We start from the raw sequence: 22,605 nt of genomic DNA, 5'->3' as shown, positions 1-22,605 counted from the left end.
ACAACCTTACTTGGGTTCTAATCAGCTTTGCCCATGTTAATTTGACACATTTCATTGCTTCATTGTTGCTTCTCTTTACTTTTGCTATAACCTTACTTAGATTCTCACCAGCTTTGCCTATGTTAATTTGATGCAATCCATTACTTCATTATTGTTTCCCATGACTTTTTGTACAACCTTACTTAGGTTCTCATCAGTTTTATCCATGTTAATTTGACACGATCTATTGCTTTAATGTTGCTTCCCATGACTTTTGATACAACCTTACTTGGATTCTCGTCAGCTTTGCCTATGTTGATTTGATGCAATCCATTACTTCATTGTTGCTTACCATGACTTTTGATACAACCTTACTTGGATTCTCCTCAGCTTTGTTTATGTTAATTTGATGCAATCCATTACTTCATTATTGTTTCCCATGACTTTTTGTACAACCTTACTTGGGTTCTCATCAGCTTTGCCCATGTAAATTTGACACAATCTATTGCTTTAATATTGCTTCCTATGAGTTTTGATAAAACCTTAGTTGGATTCTCATCTGCTTTGCTTATGTTAATTTGATGCAGTCCATTACTTCATTGTTGCTTACCATGACTTTTGATACAACTTTACTTGGATTCTCCTCAGCTTTATTTATTTTAATTTGATGCAATCCATTACTTTATTGTTGCTTCCCATGAATTTTGAAAAAACCTTACTTAGGTTCTCATCAACTTTGCCCATATTAATTTGACACAATCCATTACTTCATTGTTGCTTCCTATGAGTTTGGGTACAACCTTACTTGGATTCTCATCAACTTTGCCCATAATAATTTGATACAATCCATTGCTTTAATGTTGCTTCCTATGACTTTTGGTACAACCTTACTTGGATTCTCCTCAGCTTTGCTTATGTTAATTTGATGCAATCCATTACTTCATTGTTGCTTCTCATGATCTTGATACAACCATACTTGGGTTCTCATCAGCTTTGCCCATGTTAATTTGACACAATCCATTGCTTCATTGTTGCTTCCTATGACTTTTGATACAATCTTATTTGAGTTCACATCAGCTTTGCCCATGTTAATTAGACACAATCCATTGCTTCATTTTTGCTTCCCATGACTTTGAGTACAACCTTACTTAGGTTCTCATCAGCTTTGTCTATATTGATTTGACACAATCCTATGCTTTAATGTTGCTTCTCATGACTTTTGGTACAACCTTACTTAGGTTCTCATCAACTTTGCTCATGTTAATTTGACACAATCCATTACTTTATTGTTGCTTCCTATGAATTTTGATACAACCTTAGTTGGGTTCTCATCAGCTTTGTCCATATTAATTTGATACAATTCATTGCTTCATTGTTGCTTCCCATGACTTTGATACAACCTTACTTGGGTTCTCATCAGCTTTGCCCATAATAATTTGACACAATCCATTGCTTCAATGTTGCTTCTCATGACTTTTGGTACAACCTTACTTGGATTCTCATCAACTTTGCCCATGTTAATTTGATGCAATCTATTACTTCATTGTTGCTTCCCATGACCTTGGATACAACCTTACTTGGATTCTCCTCAACTTTGTTTAAGTTAATTTGATGCAATCCATTACTTCATTGTTGCTTCACATGACTTTTGGTACAACCTTATTTGGGTTTTCATCAACTTTGCCCATGTGAATTTGATGCAATCCATTACTTTATTGTTGCTTCCTATGACTTTTGATACAACCTTACTTAGGTTTTTATCAGCTTTCCCTATATTAATTTGACACAATCCATTGCTTCATTGTTGCTTCCTATGACTTTTGGTACAACCTTACTAAGGTTCTCATCAGCTTTGCTTATGTTAATTTGATGTAATCCATTGCTTCATTGTTGCTTCCCATGACTTTTGGTACAACCTTATTTGGGTTCTCATCAGCTTTGCCCATATTGATTTCACACAATCCTATGCTTCAATGTTGCTTCTCATTATTTTTGGTATAACCTTAATTGGATTCTCACCAGCTTTGCCTATGTTAATTTGATGCAATCCATTACTTCATTATTGTTTCTGATGACTTTTGGTACAACCTTACTTAGGTTCTCATCAGCTTTACCCATGTTAATTTGACACAATCCATTGCTTTATTGTTGCTTCCCATGACTTTTGATACAACCTTACTTAGATTCTCCTCAGCTTTGCTTATGTTAATTTGATGCAATCTATTACTTCATTGTTGCTTCCCATGACTTTTGATACAACCTTACTTAGGTTTTCATCGGCTTTGCCCATGTTAATTTGACATAATCGATTGCTTCATTGTTGCTTGCCATGACTTTTGATACAATCTTACTTGGATTCTCATCAACTTTGTCCATGTTAATTTGACACAATCCATTACTTCATTGTTGCTTCCTATGACTTTGGGTACAACCTTACTTGGATTCTCATCAACTTTGCTTATGTTAATTTGATGCAATCCATTACTTCATTGTTGCTTCTCATGATCTTGATACAACCATACTTGGATTCTCATCAGCTTTGTCCATGTTAATTTGACACAATCCATTGCTTCATTGTTGCTTCCTATGACTTTTGATACAACCTTACTAGGGTTTTCATCAACTTTGCCTATATTTATTTGATACAATCCATTACTTCATTGTTGCTTCTCATGACTTTTGGTACAACCTTACTTGGATTTTCATCAACTTTGCCCATGTTAAATTGATGCAATCCATTACTTTATTGTTGCTTCTCATGACTTTTGATACAACCTTACTTGGATTCTCCTTAGCTTTGTTTATGTTAATTTGATGCAATCAATTACTTCATTGTTGCTTCCCATGAATTTTGATACAAACTTACTTGGGTTCTCATCAACTTTGCTCATATTAATTTGACACAATCCATTGCTTCAATGTTGCTTCTCATGAATTTTGATACAACCTTACTTGGGTTCTCATCAGCTTTGCCCATGTTAATTTGACACAATCTATTACTTCATTGTTGCTTCCCATGAATTTTGATACAACCTTACTTAGGTTCTCATCAGCTTTGTCTATATTAATTAGACACAATGCATTGATTGATTGTTGCTTCCCATTACTTTTGGTACAACCTTACTTGGATTCTCACCAGCTTTGCCTATGTTAATTTGATGCAATCCTTTACTTCATTATTGTTTCCCATGACTTTTGGTACAACCTTACTTGGGTTCTAATCAGCTTTGCCTATGTTAATTTGACACATTTCATTGCTTCATTGTTGCTTCTCTTTACTTTTGCTATAACCTTACTTAGATTCTCACCAGCTTTGCCTATGTTAATTTGATGCAATCCATTACTTCATTATTATTTCCCATGACTTTTTGTACAACCTTACTTAGGTTCTCATCAGTTTTATCCATGTTAATTTGACACGATCTATTGCTTTAATGTTGCTTCCCATGACTTTTGATACAACCTTACTTGGATTCTCGTCAGCTTTGCAACATGTCGGAACATCTAATTTTTAGGATCCAAGAGTTATGTGTGGTGACAGAAGTTCACCATTTTGAGTAATCATACCTCAATAAATTGGTGAACTTTGGTGCTTTTAAGAGTTGGAACTTCATCAAGCAAAGGCACCATTTCAAAGTGTATGCATAGCAAAAAGTACATAATGATAAATAGTGAGCTTAAAAGATAATTACCATGCATACCAGGCATACAAGGAGAGGACAAAAAAGTGAACAAACTTGAGCTAAAGCTGTTGAACTTGCTTTACTTCCAAAAAAATATATATATATATATATATATTAAGCATGCTAGGATACAGTAGATGTAGACACCCACAAGCAAATTGTCTCTACAATTTGTACCTTCATTTTGTCAAGAATCTGTATTTCTTAAAAGAAAGTACCAAATGCTAACAAGATAGCAATATCACTTTTTTATTAGATTCTATTACATCACCTTTATAAAATATAAAACTCCATTCAAAAAAATATATATATATATTTGAAGATGTATCAATGGGACCCAACATTGAATACAAATATCCCACCGCAAGTACTTGCATGTCTAATTTTATTTAGACTATAGCAGCTTGCTTATTTGCAAACTCAAGACCATTCTCATTGTTGTCCTTCAACTTTGCCTTCAATGCCTCCACAACCTTCTTCTCATATTTGGTCAAGCCCCTTAAATCCTTGCCAATAATTGCCTTAACTCCCTTCTTTCCAAGTTTTACCATGGTGGCAAAGAAAAGCAGATTTGTAACCTAAAGAAATATCACAGAAGAGAACTAAGAGTATTAATTAACTTTTAATAGAAAAGAAGAATCACTAACTCTCTAATTTATTTACAAAAGAAAAAACCACATAAACTACAAAATAAAAACTAACTTTAAATTTAAAAAGAAGGATTAACATCAAATGTCATCTATATCTTAAGTTGCACATAAGTACACTCATAAACATCAAAGTCGCCATTCAATCCATGCATATAAGATTCATCAAAATTGGCAACATCACATAAGTGCATATACAAATGAACTACATATTCACTGCTTAGGTTGCCAAAAGAATGAGTGAACTCTCACTTAGTCACCACATAGCTAAAAACTCTTCTTACAAAATACAAATATCAGTTGTGACGATTAAGAAGCAAGTTAAAAATGAAGCAAACATATGAGGTCCAGTAATGGAGATGGTTTATAAAGAACTCTTATTGTTTATGACCATATCCAAGTTTAAACAAGTTGAGTTTCATCAAGAGAGTTAATACATTGACACTAATTTGAAGAGAGTTAAGAGTTAACAAAGAAAGTTACTCCATGACTATTAACTAATTCAAAGAGAACTAAGAATTAACAAAGAGAGTTGCCTTGTGACTATTAACTAATTCAAAGAGAACTAAGAATTAACAAAGAGAGTTGTTTTGTGATTATTGACTAATTTGAAGAGAGTTAAGAGTTAACAAAGAGAGTTGCCTTGTGATTATTGACTAATTTGAAGAGAGTTAAGAGTTAACAAAGAGAGTTGTCTTATGACTATTGACTAATTTGAAGAGAGTTAAGAGTTAACAAAGAGAGTTGTCTTATGACTATTGACTAATTTGAAGACAATTAAGAGTTAACAAAGAGAGTTGTCTTATGACTATTGACTAATTTGAAGAGAGTTTAGAGTGAACTCAAGGTTTGATTCACTTTAAGTAAAAACAATGAGACATGTAGCAAATCAAAAGGTTATTTTGTCTCTTCTTGTTTATATTCTATATTTGTCCTCCCTTGAGTTGTTTTAAATAAGAGATGACTACAAACAAATTTAAACATGCCAAGTTTCATAGAGAGAGTTAACACATCGATGCTAACTTGAAAATAGTTAAGAATTAATAAAAAATAGTTGCTCCATGATTGTTGACAAACTTGAAGAGAGTTAAAAATGAACTCAAATTTTGGCTCACTTTTAATAAAAACAATGAGGTATGTAGCAAATCAAAAAGGCTATTTTGTCTCCTCTTGTTTATCCCATGTGCAGAGTTTTACTACAGAACCACTAAAATTGAACCAAAGGATCTTCAACCTAAATTTACAAAGAAAGACATTTTTATGTGCAGTTAATTGAATCTTTTAATTGAAGTAAATCCACAATTGTAAAGCTCTCATTATCTATTTGAGTAGCAGATAGATCTGTACCATATAACTACAGTAATAACATTCAATGTGTGGAGTAGGGTGTGACTCTTATTTCAAGGCAGAGTGAGACTACTCGAAAACAACGCTTTAGAAGATAAAGAAATGTAAAAAAAGAAAATGAGATCTGTGTAATGAAACACTATCTAATGCAGTCCATGATACTGTTTCGAACCCGTTTGACGGCCTGCTCATCGACGGACGAAAACGAGTTCACTCCTCCGTCCGGCCCCCGTACGTTTACTCGTCCAAATGTAGACGAGAAATTCACCTCTTCAACGACCGTCTGCTCCCGTTCCGCCACAGCCACTTTTGTCCATTCCGTCGTCATCGTCGTATGCGCCGCCCCCTTCCTTCGCCACTGTCGGTACCCCTGAAACTTTGCAAACTAAAGAGGCCACCGAAAAGAAACAGGGGGAGGTGGGGGAGGGAAAGCCTATGGTGTTGGGTTGTGTGTATTAGAACTCACGGTGCTCCCAGTTCGCGTTTTCGTTTTGCTGCGTGGTTAGACTTTCCTGAATATATCTACTTTTTTTACTTAGATATTAAATATACACATGTATTGGCGGGATTTCGGCAGTGCTTGTTTAGTAGTAAGTGACCCGCAAGCCTCAATGCAAGGTAGGCAATCCTCCGATCATCAAGCGCGTGGCTGAAGTGGCCTTCTCGTAGAAATTGCTCCTCAAAGGTACTCAAGCATTTCCAAATTGGGTACTGTCGGTGGGCGTTTTGTTGCTCTGTGTGTGGAGAGAATGGGGTCGCAATGGAGTGTTGAGTGGGAATTGGGTTTGCCATGGCCGGCGTTGCTTGAGCCTCGCCCCACGCATGGAATGATAATGAATCAGGGGCTGGATTGTCAGTGGGAGCGTGGGAAGGGAATAAGGTGAGGAGCCGTGAAACTAGATCAGCAAGCTGATCGATTGTGGTGGTTCAATTGTGACACGCTTAGTCGACGAATGTGACATGCGATTTAGTCGACCGAGGCAAGGATCCTGCCGTGCCCTGCTGGCTGATGGCCTTAAGTTTGCTTTAGGGCTTTTGTGATAGGATCCTGTGTGTGCATAGCTTGTCCAGCAATTGGCAGATCCTTGACGTGCTCGTCGCACAATTACAGGTAAACAATGTGTCGGTAGGCTGCTGGCATGGAGGCTGGAGTCTTGATCCCCTGTGGAAACTCTTACCGTAGGGAATCATAAGATGCAATGCAAGGGGATAACAAGGTGTGCTTTGACGTTGTGCGCGTGTGCAGCTGTGACTGAAGTTGAAAGAGGCGAGGCGGAGTCAGCGAGAGATGATCTCTAAACTGGGGCTATGGGAGGGGTTCGCAGTGAAGAATTGGAATTCCAAATCCACAACAATTTTCATCAGAGTAGCTCTTCCTCAATCGTGAAATCACATAACAAGAACCATCAACTACCATCTCTATATGATTTGAGTAAGTTATGACTTGAATCAATTTTCCACATATTACGTATCACATTATCCAGGCTATTTAGAATAAGCATAAAATTAGCCGCAACAGATAAGTTTGCGACACAGCATTACTTTCCAACCGTTCTTGTTATAGGAAACTCTGGAATTTTGTGTGGTTGGTCTCGTCTTTTTAAGGGGCTTCGATACTCACAAAGAGATTTCTAGTTGCCAGATAAAGGGCTTCTTGAAGGCTGGAATGGTTGAGAAAGGGAGAAAGCTAGTCTCACAAGTTCAAAAGACCGTGAATATGTAGACGTCGTAGTCCTAGATGCCGAGCGACGTTCCTTAAGCGTTCCACACAACGCTGTAACCAGCAGTCCACACGCGGTAACACGCAATTGTGAGTATTAATGCGACTTGCTTGTTGGGTAAGTTCGATCTCCAACCATCATCCCACTCTTGTGGAGAAAATGAATGATATTTACCACTGAATATCTTCTGCTCGATCACCTTTCACTTCTTACGATCATCAGTTTTAATCAAAACATCTGCTGAACTTAAACTCACGACGATGTATCCAACTTACCCTAGTCGGCGTAGAAACGTCGAAGTCAAACGAAGTTTTTCATCGCTTGGGTACAAATGAGTTACTATTAATTTTGTTTGTTTGGTCTAGGTGTGCTCGGGGTGCAGTGGAGATTTGTCTCGTCTCGGATGTGACAGTGAATTTTTTTAATTCAAGAAGAACAGTTAAGAGCAAGAGATGGCGGGGATAGAGGAAGAGTACCGCATATGGGCTAGCGACAAGGAAAGCGTACTCAGAGTGCTGTCCGTCGAGCTAAGGGAAGCGTCAGACACTGATCTCACGTTGCTGATAAAGGGGAGAAAAGTCCAGATTCTGATACCATCCACGTATCACAATTTGGGTTTGCCGACCTTGAATGATGATAACTGTAGCGAGGTCTTCTTGCTGTTGCACCACGGGAAGATCAGCGGAAAGATGAAGGAATCTATGTTGGCTCTGAGCGAAAGGTTGGAACAAATAAGCATCCAGCCAAAGGCACTGCACCGAGTATTGGACTTGCTTCTTGCGACTCTGCAAAAGCTGGAAGTCCAGGGTGGATCCAAGGACAGCAATTCCCAACATGTTGAGCACGAGGACATTCGTGACAGGGAAATTTCAGATGAGGAGGAGAGTGATGACCAGAGTGATTACAGCGATTCCAAATGTCGCAAGTTGGAGGAAGGTTGTCTCGGTGATGACGATGGCGACGTCGAGGCATATTGCCACGGCATCGCTATGGATGAGGCTGGGACAGTTTGTCCCAGCGAGTATGAAATTCGGGAACGGTTGTCCTTCCAGGATTTGGTGGAGGATGCCAGAAGACAATGTGAAGCGGTACAAGTTCAGAAATCAAGAGATCTCAAGAATCCATTAATGTGGTTCTGCGTGGGAACCAAACCATCGCTCTTGACAGTACAGCTGCAGTTTGATTTAGTGGGAATGGTGGATGAGAGAATCGCAGCAGGTCTTGGTCTAACGTTAGACGAGCCCGTTTCTTTGAACCTTGAATTCTCCAAGAATATGTGGACGGAGACAACCTTGCGATCAATTAAGATGCTTAAGTATGAGCGCATTTATGCCACTCAGTTCAGCCGAATCAGCGAGGCCCGCATAGCCGAACCAGATGACATTGACAGATTCCTAGAGGCATCGGATGGAGCTGGCCACCGAAGCTACGGCCTCGATGTGCTGCTGCCGGAGCTCACAAGCAGATTCTTTGCTGTCCTGAATCGTCAGGGATCAGAGTCAAGTGGGGATTATGTGCACATGGAGGGGCTTCATGAGAATGTGAACAACAAGAACCCTTTCATAGGCCTTGCGTTGGCCATCTGCCACCAATTGAGATTGCTACCTGGCCGGTGTCTCATCTGTTGGAAGAAGCTGTCGTGCTCTGTCACGCGCATGCGCACTTGTGATGAAGATCTCTGTCTGTACCGCTTTGAGGAACTGGGCTTGGGAGTGTCAGTGCTTGACGAAGTGAAAAGTTCTCCGGAGCTTGTTGAAGTGGAACTCTCCCTTGCTCATACGGCACTGGAGTCGGCTCGAGATGTTTTTGAGCCCTTTCCCGCCTTTTTGTTGCAGGATAAAGAGATCAGAGGACGAAGCGGCTGGTTCAGCAACGACACTGTAAGGGAATCTGCGTCAAAGTTGACGAATCTGACGCAGAAGATGTGGGATGACCTGGAGGACATGGATGAATCTGAGCCGCTGAAGAGTAATAAGAATTCTGAGCTGCTAAGGGAAATTCTGGCGAGCATTCCTCCCATAGATAAGATTCAGAAGTGTGCCGATGAGAGGTCTTTGAAGAAAGTTTTGACTCGTTCCTGGTATTGTTATCTATACGATGGATACAAGAGGGCGCCTCACGGAGGCCCTGTCGTCGCTCAGGTATCGCCCGAGATGGCCGAGGCAAACCCAAGCCCGCGTCCAATGCACAGGTCGCAATTGGGCGGATCCCAGGCAGAGATGGTGGAGGTGTGGAGAAAGGTGGCTAAGATGGCTTACGACGTGATGCGCTTCATCCTCATGACCAACCGGCTGTCTCTTTATCGGCTCAGATCAGAAGAGGAGGTTCTCCAGCCGAAGACGACGCCAAAGAATTTGCACGGAGTAGGGGTGGGTTTCCATCCGATGATGAAGTCCAAGATGAAGCTAAATATGGAGCCAAAGGATTTGCACGCCGAGAATTCGGTGACAATGTATCAGTTCGCTGTACTTCACGACTCACCCGAGAGAGAAGCACGTTTCATCAGGCGGCGGGAGGAGGCGAACGGATCTTTCTTTGCATACCACGGCAGCTCTGCGGAGAATTGGTACTCCATTCTTCGAAACGGGCTTCGGAGTATGAGTGACACTGCGTTCATGTCCACTGGAGCTGCTCACGGCGAGGGCATCTACCTGGCCACCAATCTTAGCACCTCTATCGGCTATGCGAGGAATGGATTATCTAGGGAACAGAGTGTGCTCAAGGACGGGTTTCGTTGTGTTGCAATCTGTGAAGTTGTGAACGGCAGTGCACGATCCAACACCGGGGTCCCGTCTTCGTCGAGACAATTCGAAGGCAAAATTCTTGTGATTCCCCGTGAAAATGAGCGCGATGTAGCGATCAGGTACTTTTTGGTGTTCAAGCCGCGAAGCATGCGAAGCTTTGCATCGTTCGAGATTGATGGATGCATGTTGTCAGGTTCACAAGTTGATCTCCTTCTCCACTATCAGCAGCTTCTGCGGTCTTACGTAGAGACTTGTTCCTTACAACAGGAGGCCCGCATGTGGGCTCGCCGTGGAATCTTACGTGCCATTGCTGCCAAGAGCCAAGGCATTGACATTAATGCACCTCCACCGTCACCTTTCCCGTCGAAGAACAGCTTTGATCTGATACAAAGACGATCAGCGGAGAAATTTGATGCTGCAGCGACCACCATGATGAGGACAAAGAGACCAAAAACCAGCACAGCGCCCAATTCAAGCACCTCGGCGCCTCGGGCAGTGATGCAGGAGTACAAGAACCTTTTGAGTGCCATTGCGATGTCGCCTCCTATCGAATGCTTAATCCATAGGGACGACCCTGCGCCGATGCTCTCTGGAACCACTGTCTCCATCCCCGACGAGAGCAACCTCTGCCTCTGGCGGATTTCCCTCAACCCTTATCTATTCAAAGAAAGCAAAAATCTCTACAATGACTTCAAGGAGCTCAAGAAGCTGCGCAACTCCGTCGAGGATATCACTGTCGAGCTCGAAGTGAAGTTTCATCCCACATTTCCCTTCGACCCGCCGTTTGTTCGTGTCTTGTCCCCCAGATTCAAAACGTACTCAGGGCATGTCACTATCGGTGGGAGTATTTGCATGGAGCTTCTCACGGCTAGCGGATGGAGCCCCGCCTGCAACTTTGAGAGCTTGCTTGTGCAGGTGGTGATGGCGTTTTTAGAGGGCGAGGGGAGACTCGATATGAAGGTGAGGCAGGAGTACCAGGAGAGCGAGGCGAGGGAGGCGTTTCTGCGCGCTGCTCGCTCACACGGGTGGAATACTTCGTAGAAGCACGCCTAACGCTCCACTTGCTTGCATCCATTGCCAGAAATCTTTGTACATTGTAGTCACCGAGAAAAACCATTCAGAGAAGCTCCGCTGTTGTTTACGAAGTTAGCATGAGGGGCTGGGACTGAATGCTGTTCCATTTTAGTGAGGAATGGTATTATTTAGCAGTAAGGAGAGGTTCGGACATGAATTGCAATCTTGCTTATTGTTGAACGCAGAATACTGGCAGCACAGTCTTTTTAATCTCGCGTATAAAGACGGCTTAGTAATAAACATGAATTCGAACTTTGATTTTTTGAATCATAGCTATTTTGCTGCAGTCAGTATGAGTACTTACGAATACTTCTGATTCCTCACCAAGTTTAGAGTTGCTTCCAGATAGAAAACGTTCGGCATCGTTTTCAGTGAGCAGATGTTTTGTTAACGCGGAGTTGTGCCCTGTTATCTGCAAAACATGTGTTTCTTATGGCTTACAATCATTTGAGGAAGTGAACAATCACTACGTCTTCATCGCATGAAGTGATCAAATCGAAGCAAGAGTGGCGTTTTCAGCAATCATATGGAGCAGGAGACTATCTTCAAAGCACCACGATGTATTCATTCGCAAATATTAGTATCAAATACAACTCTATCGAATGGGTGCCAGATCTTCATCTGCGCCCATGGCAGCCCAAAGAGCATGGTAGCTCTCAAGGTATTGACAATTAAATTGACGTGTCTAATTGATGCTCTTTTCACAGTATTCTACAACTTAGGGGCTTCAGTTCACCCCATGACCCATTAAGTATTCGACAAGGGGCAAGGATTAATGGTGCAAAGGTTAGTAGTGCCATTTGAGGATTAGAAGACTGCACTTGAAACCCGCGTGAGACCTGCCTTGGGTTCTCTCTTGGCAGCAATCAGAAGAAATTTTCCAAAGGAGTTGATGTCTTCCAAATTGTCCACTTCCTCCTCTTCACTAACGACCTCATGCTCTTCGGCAATCCCGTGCAAGTGCCCCACCGTGGCTAGATCCTTAACCCACGAATCCGTTCTTCCCAATTGAGTTATTGCAAATGATGAAAACGACAATGAGAGCTGATCCGATTCATTCTGCTTCTTGAGTCGTGACTTGTCTGTATCCTGCTGATAAATCGCAACATAGACAATTGGGTAATCAGAAAGGGATAATTTGCACGTTGTCTTAAGCATTTTTGTTGCCGCTCATTCAATTGCAAAATTCACAGCACTCAGTTCTACATCCCGCAATACCCTAGAATGTGCTGAATAAGACATGTACCTGTAGCCATGAGAATGGAGATCTGCGTCTGGTGGTCCTAGGGCTGGTCTTAGCTTCATTCAGCCAGTGCGGCGACACTTCCGCACCATTAGCGTCTTTGTGACTCCAATCGGAAGAAGCAAATCGCGTAAGCCGTTTCCTGGAGCTCTTTCCTTTGCGAATATCTTCCTTGGATCGGGTCGGGAACACTCGATTTCTCGAAGTTATTGGACTTGCAAGCACCTGCACCCATTTAGGACTATTTTGCCACTTTGGGCTGAAGCAGCCCTGTTCTGCCATATTGCTCTGTAAGCTCCCCATGCCGCCACAACCATCGCCATCGCGGTCTTGCACGGCTTCGATAATAGCGAAATAGTCACGGTCGTCGGAGTAGAGGTTGTCAGCCTGACATTCTCGGATTACACGAAGAGCTGTTTCTTCGGCGCTCCTGTTCTCTAGCGGCATCGACCGGGACCGCATTTTTTGCTCCTTCAAGATAGTTACTCGAGGGTTAGATTCGATTGGCATGCGACGCACATTCTCGCTGGCCATGATTACTTCAACGGAAGGCTTGGGCTCTGCGGAGTCGAAGCTCCTACTCATGGCCTTCAGAGAATCGAACTCCAAACTCAAATTCCTGCGTCGTCTTGCGTGAAACGCTGTCCATTCTACCATGACGGAGTCTATCGAGGAATTCTGCTTATGCAGATTAGGGGCTCCCACATTTTTGAGAGCCACCTCGCTTTTACCACCATCCATAGTGTCGACGTTTAAAGGCATCACTATTGATTGACTCAAAGCTCCAACATCTTTCTGCATGTCGTTTATGATGTCTTTTGAAACCTGTGACAAAATCTCGCTAAATTTCTCCTCTTCATTTGCTTGAAGATCTTTCCTCACACTGCCCGAAGAACCCCCAGTCCTTATTGAAGTAAATTGCTGAGCATCACTCTTCTGTGATTCAGACTGCAGAGACCCTGAGGCGGCAATTGATGGCGCCAGGGATTTGTCCCCAAGACTAAAGCTATCACCTCTCCATAAACATACGAGTCTCTCCTCTAAGCAGCTGGCACAGACTCCACCACCAGGTTGGGATTCCGAGGGATGTCTCTTGCACTCCCACATCGCCACTTGCTCCTCTTAATCACGAAGCCAACGTCCAGTTCGAGATGATGACCATTGAAAATTTGGATGTACATGAACGAGGTTAACTCAAAGGCGATCAACTCAAAGAGAAAAGCGCACACGACGCAAAACGATTAGCCGACTACACATTCTAAGGCAGCTATGAAAGCCCTGAACATCAAAATGAATCTAAACCTGCCCCCAGCATTTTTTCGACGCCAGAACATTGAAACTAAAACTCGAAGACCCTACGATCATACCATATCTCCTCCCATCCCCATCTTAAAGGCACACCTCTATATCCGTCAATGTTCTATCCTTAAGTAGCTGCCTACGCTGATGCTCAGCAAAAATGAAACTCTCTTCTTCACCTCCAACAAGGCCACATCGCGGCTCCCACTTTTTTTCGACTACTGGCTTGCAATGATCATCCTGCTAAAAACGACAATTCTCCAGAGGCTACTGGAATTGAAGAAGTTGCTACAAAATTAGAAACAAAAGCTCACGACCATTTCCGTGATCAGTTCGGAAACATGAAACGACGAATGCATGCCCTCCAGGTTCAGAGTTTTTGTCAGGTTGCAAAGGATCCCGGGAGTACGGCCGGATTCAACATTCAACAAAGAACTAGCACTTGAAGACTGCACTGACACAATAAACAGAGTCATTATCTGCAGGTAAGCTCCATGCTGCTAGAAACTACTCCGACAACTGGTTCCTGACAGCGCCAACGTGCAACCGCTGCCAGCTTTTCCAAGGCGATTGATAAAGCGCGACGTCGTATCCGACACTTCGACCGTAAAGGCCCAGGGAAGCGCTCCAGCTGTGGCTACGATTGGGATTCGAGACAAATGCAAAACTGCTAGTCAATCTGCGGTACTTACATAGTCCCATGTGCGGAGTGCCCGTTGCGAGGACCAAGCGTGCCGCGGGTACTGCTCACGGATGGACTTCAGTCATTTCATCTCCACAGTGGGACCAGTGACGCTTTCTACCACGGGCGCGTCAGAGCTACTGTCGAAGATTAACGAGCATGGGAACCTCGACCAATCCACAGGATTCGTGCGCACAATTGTACGTGAGAGATCGAACAACATCCAGTCAGATATACTGTGAATGTGGAAATTACCACGGTGTGCTACAGATAATGAACCCCGCCCTTCAGGATCATACTCGAACTCTAACATTCGGAAACTCAATGCGAGCCAGCCATGCTTGGAGCATGGTTGCATTCTTCTGTCGCGACGTTAGAGTCCCTGGAGATGCAAACAGTCCAATTAATTCCGGAATTCACTGATTCGTTCCGACCTAAACCTGACTAGACTAGTCCACTGACAAAACCTGCACACAGCTGCGAGGACATCACGTACCTCATCCAGCGAAGGCGGCCACAGCGTCTCGGCAACGGCCATTATCGATGACCGGCACCAACATTCACAGCTATGGAAGGCCAAGTGCAACCAAACTATCTGCATCAGAGTAAATTCGCCATTGATCCAGCGAGTAACTTTGAAAGGGCAGTCCGAGAAGGATGCTTTTCACGATCAGAATCGCAACCACGGTGGCTATGGTGGCCAAAAATCTCCTATAGCCAGTTTGGATTTTCGACTCCGAATTCGAACTCCAATTCCACCGTCGCACCTTCGTTAGAAAGCGATGCCGCATCCCCAGGAATTCGTAACTGTGCAGCCGATGGCGGGTAGCCTGGACCATTCATCCATGAGGCGCCTACGTCTCATGGTCGTGGATGTTTTCCATCCGAACTGTGTCACGAAGAGAGTTTTCTATAAATAGCCATTGAAATGTTATTGAGTTGCATACAGGTTACGCATAAATCTAAAATACCATTTTACTGATATCACAATTGTGGGAAGTTTTTGATAATCTCATTCATGTTTTGATCTATTTGTTAAATTATTTTGAATTGACATCAACATAATTTTAAGAATCTTTCTGACATGCATTTACTCATGGCATTATAAATAGGGAATTGTTAAATTGACCCAAGTATTTACCAATTGATAATGGGTGGGTCATTTTAGTAAATGCGTGGGTCAATTTAACAATTCCCTACAAATATAAAAAAGGGAAATAATAATAGATCATAACAACTATAGGTAAAACATATATATACAACAAAATCATATTGCAAATAATATTGTAGAAAAAATGATATCAAAGCTTTAAGATTATTTTGAATAAAATGTATCAAACATCAAATTATTTATCTTATCAATTTATATATATATATATATATATATATATCTTATCTTCAATTTCAGAACCGAATTATCAAGTTTACAAAACATTATGTTTCTTGTTTTACTAATTTTTTGCAACTTTGCACTTTGTTTTCCGAATTAGAAAAACTAAGATATAATTGTACTCAAAAATTTCTTTAAAATATTAAAGAACAAGATTACAATAACTCAGAACTGTAACTATGGTGCTTTAGACTCTGGGATTAACATCGTCCAAAGAAATACTCATGCAGCAAAAAAATCATTGGATACATTGTTACAGCCTTCCAAGACCTACCAATGAATTACAGTTTTTCTTAAACTCATTAACCATTTCAGACAGACACTATTACAACTTCTTAAAATGGTGAAATAATCACCACTACAATTGCACAAATGATAATTCTAAATAAGTTTTACTTTTAAAATATTCAAGTGTACAAACATTAATTGGCTACGCATATTAAATATAAAATACAGATTCTCACAAATATCAGGTTTAAATAGGAAAGAATATCTTTCAGTCTTACTTTTGGCATGAATTTTTTCTAATTGACTTCTACAAACAAGAAAAGAAGGCATTGAATTCAAAAAAGCTTCGTGATCCCTGTTTTGATTGCTTATTTGGACATTTGAAAGGAGAAGATTGGGAAATATTCCACAAAGCATAGTGAGGTCAAGTTGGGTCATTACTACAAATCCTAGCACATCTTTTAAGGATAATTTTGCTTTGTACATTTCCTCAAAATTGTTCAAATTTGATATAGAATCCAAGCAACTAGATTAATAATCTATTATAAAATAATTGTGATTCAACAATCATTCTATCTACACATAGTATTTAAAATATAACTTACTTTGAATTTTATCACAATATGACTTAATTTGAATCAATTTTCTTAAGGTTATTACTTCAAATACCTTTATTTTTCCTTTTCCTCGGACAAAATAACCATTTATGGTACATAGATGCATATAAGTAATTGCCATAACACAAAGTCGAAAAGTAAAAATGATTCCTTCAAAATTTATTTTCATATATATATTTTGAACATTCACATAGGAACCCTTAGATAAGCATCTACAATTAGTCATTGCCATGGTGTTTTATCACAAGCCCATAAACCAAGAATAATCTTAAAATATTTTCCAAGTCTACATTTTACTAATCATATTTTGTAACTTCATGACAGCATAAACAAGCCAAATTAAAACAGTAAGAACCATTCACCTTTCTGATTGATAAAGGATATAAAATATCCCTTTCACAAGCAAGATTGATTTTTATTTTATGCATTAAAGTACTAAGTCAAGTACATTTGATATGTTCCCTAGATGTTATCTTGGTAGTAGTAGCACCTTGTAAAATATTTCAAAATAAAATGAACTCTTTCCCAACAAAACAGTTGTGAAGTTAATATAAACTACTTTTGCACTCAACACCACAACATTTCTCTCTCTATCTATATATATACATACACATTCATAAATACATATGATGGCATCTAACTTTGCCTACACGCCCAAAACAGTCAACATTCATTAATAGCATGTTATTCCAACTTAATTGTAATGTCTTTCTTGCTCATTAATTGATCATTTTATTTCTCAGTTTTTTGGTCAAACATAAAGGTGCTTGCATGTTGACTTGTGTTGTGGTTTTCATCATTTGGTGGTATGCTACAAAAAGCTTTCTCATGTGCAGCTTAAAAGTTGTGCAAAGGATTTGATAATATCTGCATCTTATATTTGAATAAAAGGGGTTCGGCAGAAAGGTTTTTGATTCTTGCCTACTCTTTAAACTGGAAGTATGGTGTTTAGGAACAAGACCAATGAAAAAGGAATGGGATTTAAAAAAAGTCAAATTGTTATAAATACATAGAAATATGAGCACAAAAAAAAGAAGAATAATATATTAAATAGACCCACTCTTGATGAAGAATATGGTAATTGATGAATGTGGTTGGTTTTTACTGGCTGGAGATCCAACAGTGGAGTAATAAATCTTTAGGACTTTTTTTGCTTTTCATGATGAGTGGATCAATTTTGTAAAAACTAGGGTCTATTTAATATTCCTCCATATGTATATATATATATATATATATATACAATCAAAATTCCTAATTCATAGCAGTAAACCAAAGCCCTGTCTCCACATCTACCAGTCTATTCTGGAGTTTGCCTTGGTATGCAAGGACATGGCACATAATCCAAGCTCAAAAATGCAAAGATTTGGACATTTTGTCTCCTTTTCACACCTGAGCTTCACCCCCCACAATTAAGTTGTGCCTATGTTAAATGAAACTGTGCCATCTTGAGCTCCAAGGCAAGAGACTTTTACTCTTGGATCAGTTGGTACTGATGCAGGTTCCTTGGAATGGTTCCTGTGTCAAGGAGGCACCATGAGAAAATGCAGGCATTGTTATGCAGCTTTCTTCAAAAATAAAGGCAGGAATTCCTGTAAAATTATGCATGACCAATCATATTATGTCCAGAATAACAGCATGGTACATAATTTTCAAATGCCAGCCTGGAAAAAGGATTGGAATAAACTGCAGAGTTTCCATTCAGCAAGCGACTGTCGCAGATTAATTGGACTAAGTACTATTGAAGAATCGAAGGGGGAAATCCCGAAAATGCTTCAAAATCTTGGTCAATGTCCAGTCTAACAACGACTTGCTATTTTTCATGCTTTGAGTAACTCCAATGAAGAGCCGTTCTTCAAGAATCTTATTCGGAGATCCATGACGCGTTATGCCTAGCAGAGATTCCTGGATATGCAAACAGTATTTGGTAGCACTGTTGAAGATCCACAGTATAAAAGGTGTCGAAAGTTCAAAGCAGAGGGTTGGAGCACACAAAGAAAGAGCATGTCAACGGTAAGTTCTAGCCTCGGGGAAAGTGCCAAGCGATATTCTCGGTAGCAGCCATGGCCTTAAAGGAGTTTCCGAGGATCCCAGGTCATGAACTTAAAGAGCACATACACTTCATGAGACGAATGTCAGCCAGCTTAAATCTAAGACAAGGTTATCAAAAAAGTTGAGATGCAAGACGGGACAGAGCTGAGCATTCGAATGTATTGTGAAGATAGGAGAGAAGGCTCGAAAACCCAGGCATACCTTACGAAGACTGGGTTTTAGCATTTCAGAATTCCTTACCAATTTTAAAAATTTGAGGTGTGTTTAAATTAATGAAAGTTGATTTAAAATTCAGATGGGAATAATCAGAACAGTATGTCCAAATTAACTACTCTGAGAAGCAATACCGCCTAACCCACAGGTAACACAGGTATTTCAAGTACAAAGGCTACTAAAAAAGTTTTGTTACTCAGCAAGTAACAAAACTTTCAAAATACATCCATACCCTCTTAATCCTTACAATTGGAGGATGCTTCTCGCACACCATCAGCACGAGCACTCTATAACCTAACAATGTTCAAAGAAGGGATTGCAGACCCCTACACTATCCCACGCCGCGCCTTGTACTGATCCATCGTGAGGAAGGTTTTGCATGCTCTCGACCAGTCCTCTGATGATGGCATCATAATTCCAATGTGGCCCTCTGTGTCCGCCTGAGCAGAGGTCAAGACACAGTTAGGAAAGAAGAGCTAGCCCAAGGTTACAACTGCAGATATCATTCAGTTCCCAGTTGATAGAACTCATTCTCCCGAGTAGGCTGAGGTCCTGTTCTGGTGTTGTCCATTTGAGAACCAGACCAGTTTTCAACACAATCGAATGAGAAAGTTCCCAGAGTTCGTGATAACCCAAACCACTAGCTCTCCCGACAGAAATGGATACAACATCTAAGATTGACAATGAAATGTAAAGAAAGAGCGTTCAGAAATAAGGTTTCTCACCCTCGTGTTTAGCAAAGTAGGTTCCTTGATAAGTCGTTCATTTACTTCCAACATGACCCCTCTGACACAACACCTGCTTTCAATCAATTGACTTCAACCCATGAGAAATGAGAAAAATAACAAATCGCAAAAAGCACAAAGTATTTGTGAAGAGCTTTTTAGGAATAAACCTGATCAAATAAAACACCTCCCCAACCATGACTTTGCAAAGCACCGAGTCCGGGTGTAGCAAAATTGCATTCTGAAAATGAAGCAAAAAAATAGTGAGAATAGAAGGGTTCTTGTTGGGCACCACAATTCATACTAAAAACCTATGATATTCACAAAGCTACTCCAGAACATAACACAAAGAGGAGGAAAAAAACGACGAAAGATTTAGTGAAGATATGCATATCACAAGGCATTTTACCAGTGACACCTGACCAAACACGACTGCTCAGTTTACACACCAAAAACGAAACAAGAAGAAAGAAATAAATAAACAAATTAAGGTCACAACGAAGATGCTTCAAATGTGAAATTACCCGCTTTCGTTTTCCAGATACTTTAGCATCAGCACGGTTCTGCTTGCCGACATTGAAATCAACAGCTGTTACTGCCGGTGTTGGCTTGAAAGCAGCATGGGTTGGCAGTAAACCTATCACACACAACCTGCACATGTTTAAAATCCCGTGTCATTGTTCAAGTTCAAATTTCTCAGGCGGCAATTTATGATCAACTCTCCACTATCAAATTACAGTAGAAATCAATTTGATCCAACGACTGACGCACCTTGATACAAAGATTGATAGACGATCAGAAACCGGTAAGAATGCAAACAAAAACCAATACTACCCTTAATGTAAGCAAAAGAACGAGGGACGTTGCAGCTCACAAGTCAACACAAGCTCATGAAAGGAGCAAGCATTGATTTGGAGCTGAGGTACCCTCACCAAAGGAGTGACTTGTGGATGCGCATTTAACAATCACACACTTCATTGGGACTAAATGGTAACGCTTCTCAGCCAAGGCCTTCACAAACAATTACTCATAATAAATAGTGCTACATTTAAACAAAAGAAGAATCAGAACCAATTAAGAAATAAAGCACATGAGCTAAGCATATATTAAAATGAGGCGCAGGGGAAGGCGGCAATTCAAAAGATTGCATAGAAAAGCGACATTCTCAGCAAAAATCCCACGTATGTCTTCAAATAACTTCAGAGTCGTTTGATTAATTGTTCCCGGTAATCACTAGACAAGCAAACAACAATAGACACGACTTCCTTGGTAAACGTTGCTGTATGTACCCAGCCAACGCACATTCTAAACGGGTAGACAAAGAGAACTACATCCATGAGAGCATACCCATTGCCATGCCTGTAGATGTACTGATCATGAAACTCCTTCCCCACGTCTGCACCATCCACCCATGACCATACCCTTGTAAGCACCATTTAACGGAATCTATACTCGCCCCCATTACAACATACAAATCCTCGAATTCCAGGGCACCTCGATTCATTTACTAGACAGCGATATCCAGAACCCAGTGAATATTTTTTTAAATGAGAATTGCAACGGCATATCTCGAGCATAATACTAATGAATTCATGATGAGAAACAGGTCTGCCGTAGCTTACAGGATCAAGCTGAGAATTCAATTCATATGTACTGAATCCACGAACAAGAAGCAGAAGAAAAATCTTAAGAACTCAAAAATAAAAACAAAAAACAAAAAAAAACAAAAAAACAAAAACAAAAACAGACAAACAAACAAACAAGGAACAGCACCTACCAAGTGCAACCCAATGCGTGAAATTGGACTCAATGGCACGCGGTGGCCGCAACGGCAATTCATTGGCCCGTGGAAACCAACCACTCTCTACGCCACTCTTGCCTTCCATCACATCCACAGTGAGAGGCAGCGACACCCCTTCTGAACCTACAGCAGAGTCTCCTCCAACGCCAGACACCTCTTGCTTGTTGGACTCAACACCGTCGTCTGCGGCCACAGGTTCCTCCCCCTTCATCGTCTCAAATTCCTCAAAAGGCAAGCAACAAATTCGGTGGGAATTTAAGACCCTGCGCCCTACAGCACAAACTGTAAACCCTCTGCGCACATGTTATCTTCCGAGCTTTCGAGAGTGGCGTAGAGAGTGGCGTAGAGAGATACCCAAGAAGTCCTTACGTCTGATCACAGTAACTCTCTCGCTCTCGTGCACACCCTCATCGTTGTGTGAAAATGTGACTGATCGATGTGCTGGTCTTTCGGAGCTCCGAATCGCGACGTTGTCGCTCTCTGTCTCTCCCTCTCTCTTGCTCGCTCCATTTTTAGGGTTAGGGTTAGAGAACATGCTCTCCCGCTTGGGATCAGGGTTTTAGGGCGAGAGTAGTAATGCTTCAAATCTTTGAATGATAATGGGCTTATTCTCGCTTTCTTTTTGATCATGAGTTATATAGAATGACTAGGATTTGAGAAATTAGATGTAATGATGATAACAGCAACAATGATTAGAATATGCAAATTAAATTAAATAATGCTAATAGGTGCTAATTTGTAATGAAGAAAAGCAATACAAGTTAATGTATCATTGATTGTTAACATATTAAAACTTGAAATTTTATCAAATATGTTTTGAAATTAAACTAAAGATATATTTTAAAGCAATTTTTTTAACAATTCAATGGAAACTTGCATTTTTTATTAAGAGCTTTATTTAGTTATTTAAAAAAACAAACAAACAAACAAACAAACAAACAAAACATATTTGGATTTCAAATTAAGTGAAGTGGAAGTAAGACAACAATTATTATTTATATAAAGGTTTTTTTTGTACATTTTTTTTTTATAACAAATATTAGTACTTTTTTAGTACAAATAAATAAATGGTGAATTATAGTTGAATTTGGTTTTGATTTTAAAGACATCTTCTACTTTGAAATTCTATTAGGGCTTCACATAGACTATGGTAATTACTTTCT

At 40.4% G+C, this 22,605-nt stretch overlaps 3 protein-coding genes across 7 annotated transcripts; 1 reads left to right on the top strand and 2 right to left on the bottom strand.

Annotated features, from left to right (window-relative positions):
• Positions 1-6,103: 6,103 nt before the first annotated feature.
• LOC112273383 (uncharacterized) lies at positions 6,104-11,465 on the top strand. 4 transcript variants are annotated; one of them, XM_090245072.1, is made up of 4 exons: positions 6,104-6,341; positions 6,903-7,088; positions 7,299-7,494; positions 7,743-11,465. In XM_090245072.1, the coding sequence occupies exon 4, from the start codon at positions 7,830-7,832 to the stop codon at positions 11,160-11,162; it is 3,333 nt and encodes a 1,110-aa protein (XP_090101198.1). In that variant the 5' UTR covers positions 6,104-6,341; positions 6,903-7,088; positions 7,299-7,494; positions 7,743-7,829; the 3' UTR covers positions 11,163-11,465. The 4 variants fall into 4 exon arrangements, with proteins under 4 accessions (XP_090101198.1, XP_090101200.1, XP_090101199.1 ...); XM_090245074.1 differs by having other exon boundaries at positions 6,126-6,341; positions 7,292-7,494; XM_090245073.1 differs by lacking the exon at positions 6,104-6,341 and adding an exon at positions 6,397-6,536.
• A 270-nt stretch (positions 11,466-11,735) lies between these two features.
• Positions 11,736-14,182, bottom strand: LOC112273384 (uncharacterized). Of its 2 annotated transcripts, none has more exons than XM_024502088.3 (2): positions 12,442-14,182; positions 11,736-12,287 (listed from the first exon to the last, which is right to left on the bottom strand). In XM_024502088.3, exons 1-2 carry the CDS (start codon positions 13,543-13,545, stop codon positions 12,003-12,005), a joined length of 1,389 nt encoding a protein of 462 aa, XP_024357856.1. In that variant the 5' UTR covers positions 13,546-14,182; the 3' UTR covers positions 11,736-12,002. The 2 variants fall into 2 exon arrangements, with proteins under 2 accessions (XP_024357856.1, XP_024357859.1); XM_024502091.3 differs by having other exon boundaries at positions 11,736-12,284; positions 12,442-13,693.
• A 4,764-nt stretch (positions 14,183-18,946) lies between these two features.
• Positions 18,947-21,847, bottom strand: LOC112272998 (uncharacterized). Its single transcript, XM_024501277.3, has 6 exons — positions 21,419-21,847; positions 20,989-21,037; positions 20,166-20,292; positions 19,812-19,882; positions 19,642-19,714; positions 18,947-19,356 (listed from the first exon to the last, which is right to left on the bottom strand). Exons 1-6 carry the CDS (start codon positions 21,651-21,653, stop codon positions 19,243-19,245), a joined length of 669 nt encoding a protein of 222 aa, XP_024357045.1. The 5' UTR covers positions 21,654-21,847; the 3' UTR covers positions 18,947-19,242.
• Between the last annotated feature and the right edge of the window lie 758 nt (positions 21,848-22,605).

The sequence above is a fragment of the Physcomitrium patens genome, chromosome 20 (genome assembly GCF_059467195.1).
Source record: "Physcomitrium patens ecotype Gransden chromosome 20, ASM5946719v1, whole genome shotgun sequence".
Lineage (NCBI taxonomy): Eukaryota > Viridiplantae > Streptophyta > Bryopsida > Funariales > Funariaceae > Physcomitrium > Physcomitrium patens.
Note: the sequence above shows the minus strand (reverse complement) of the source record. Positions and strands in the feature narration are given on the sequence as shown.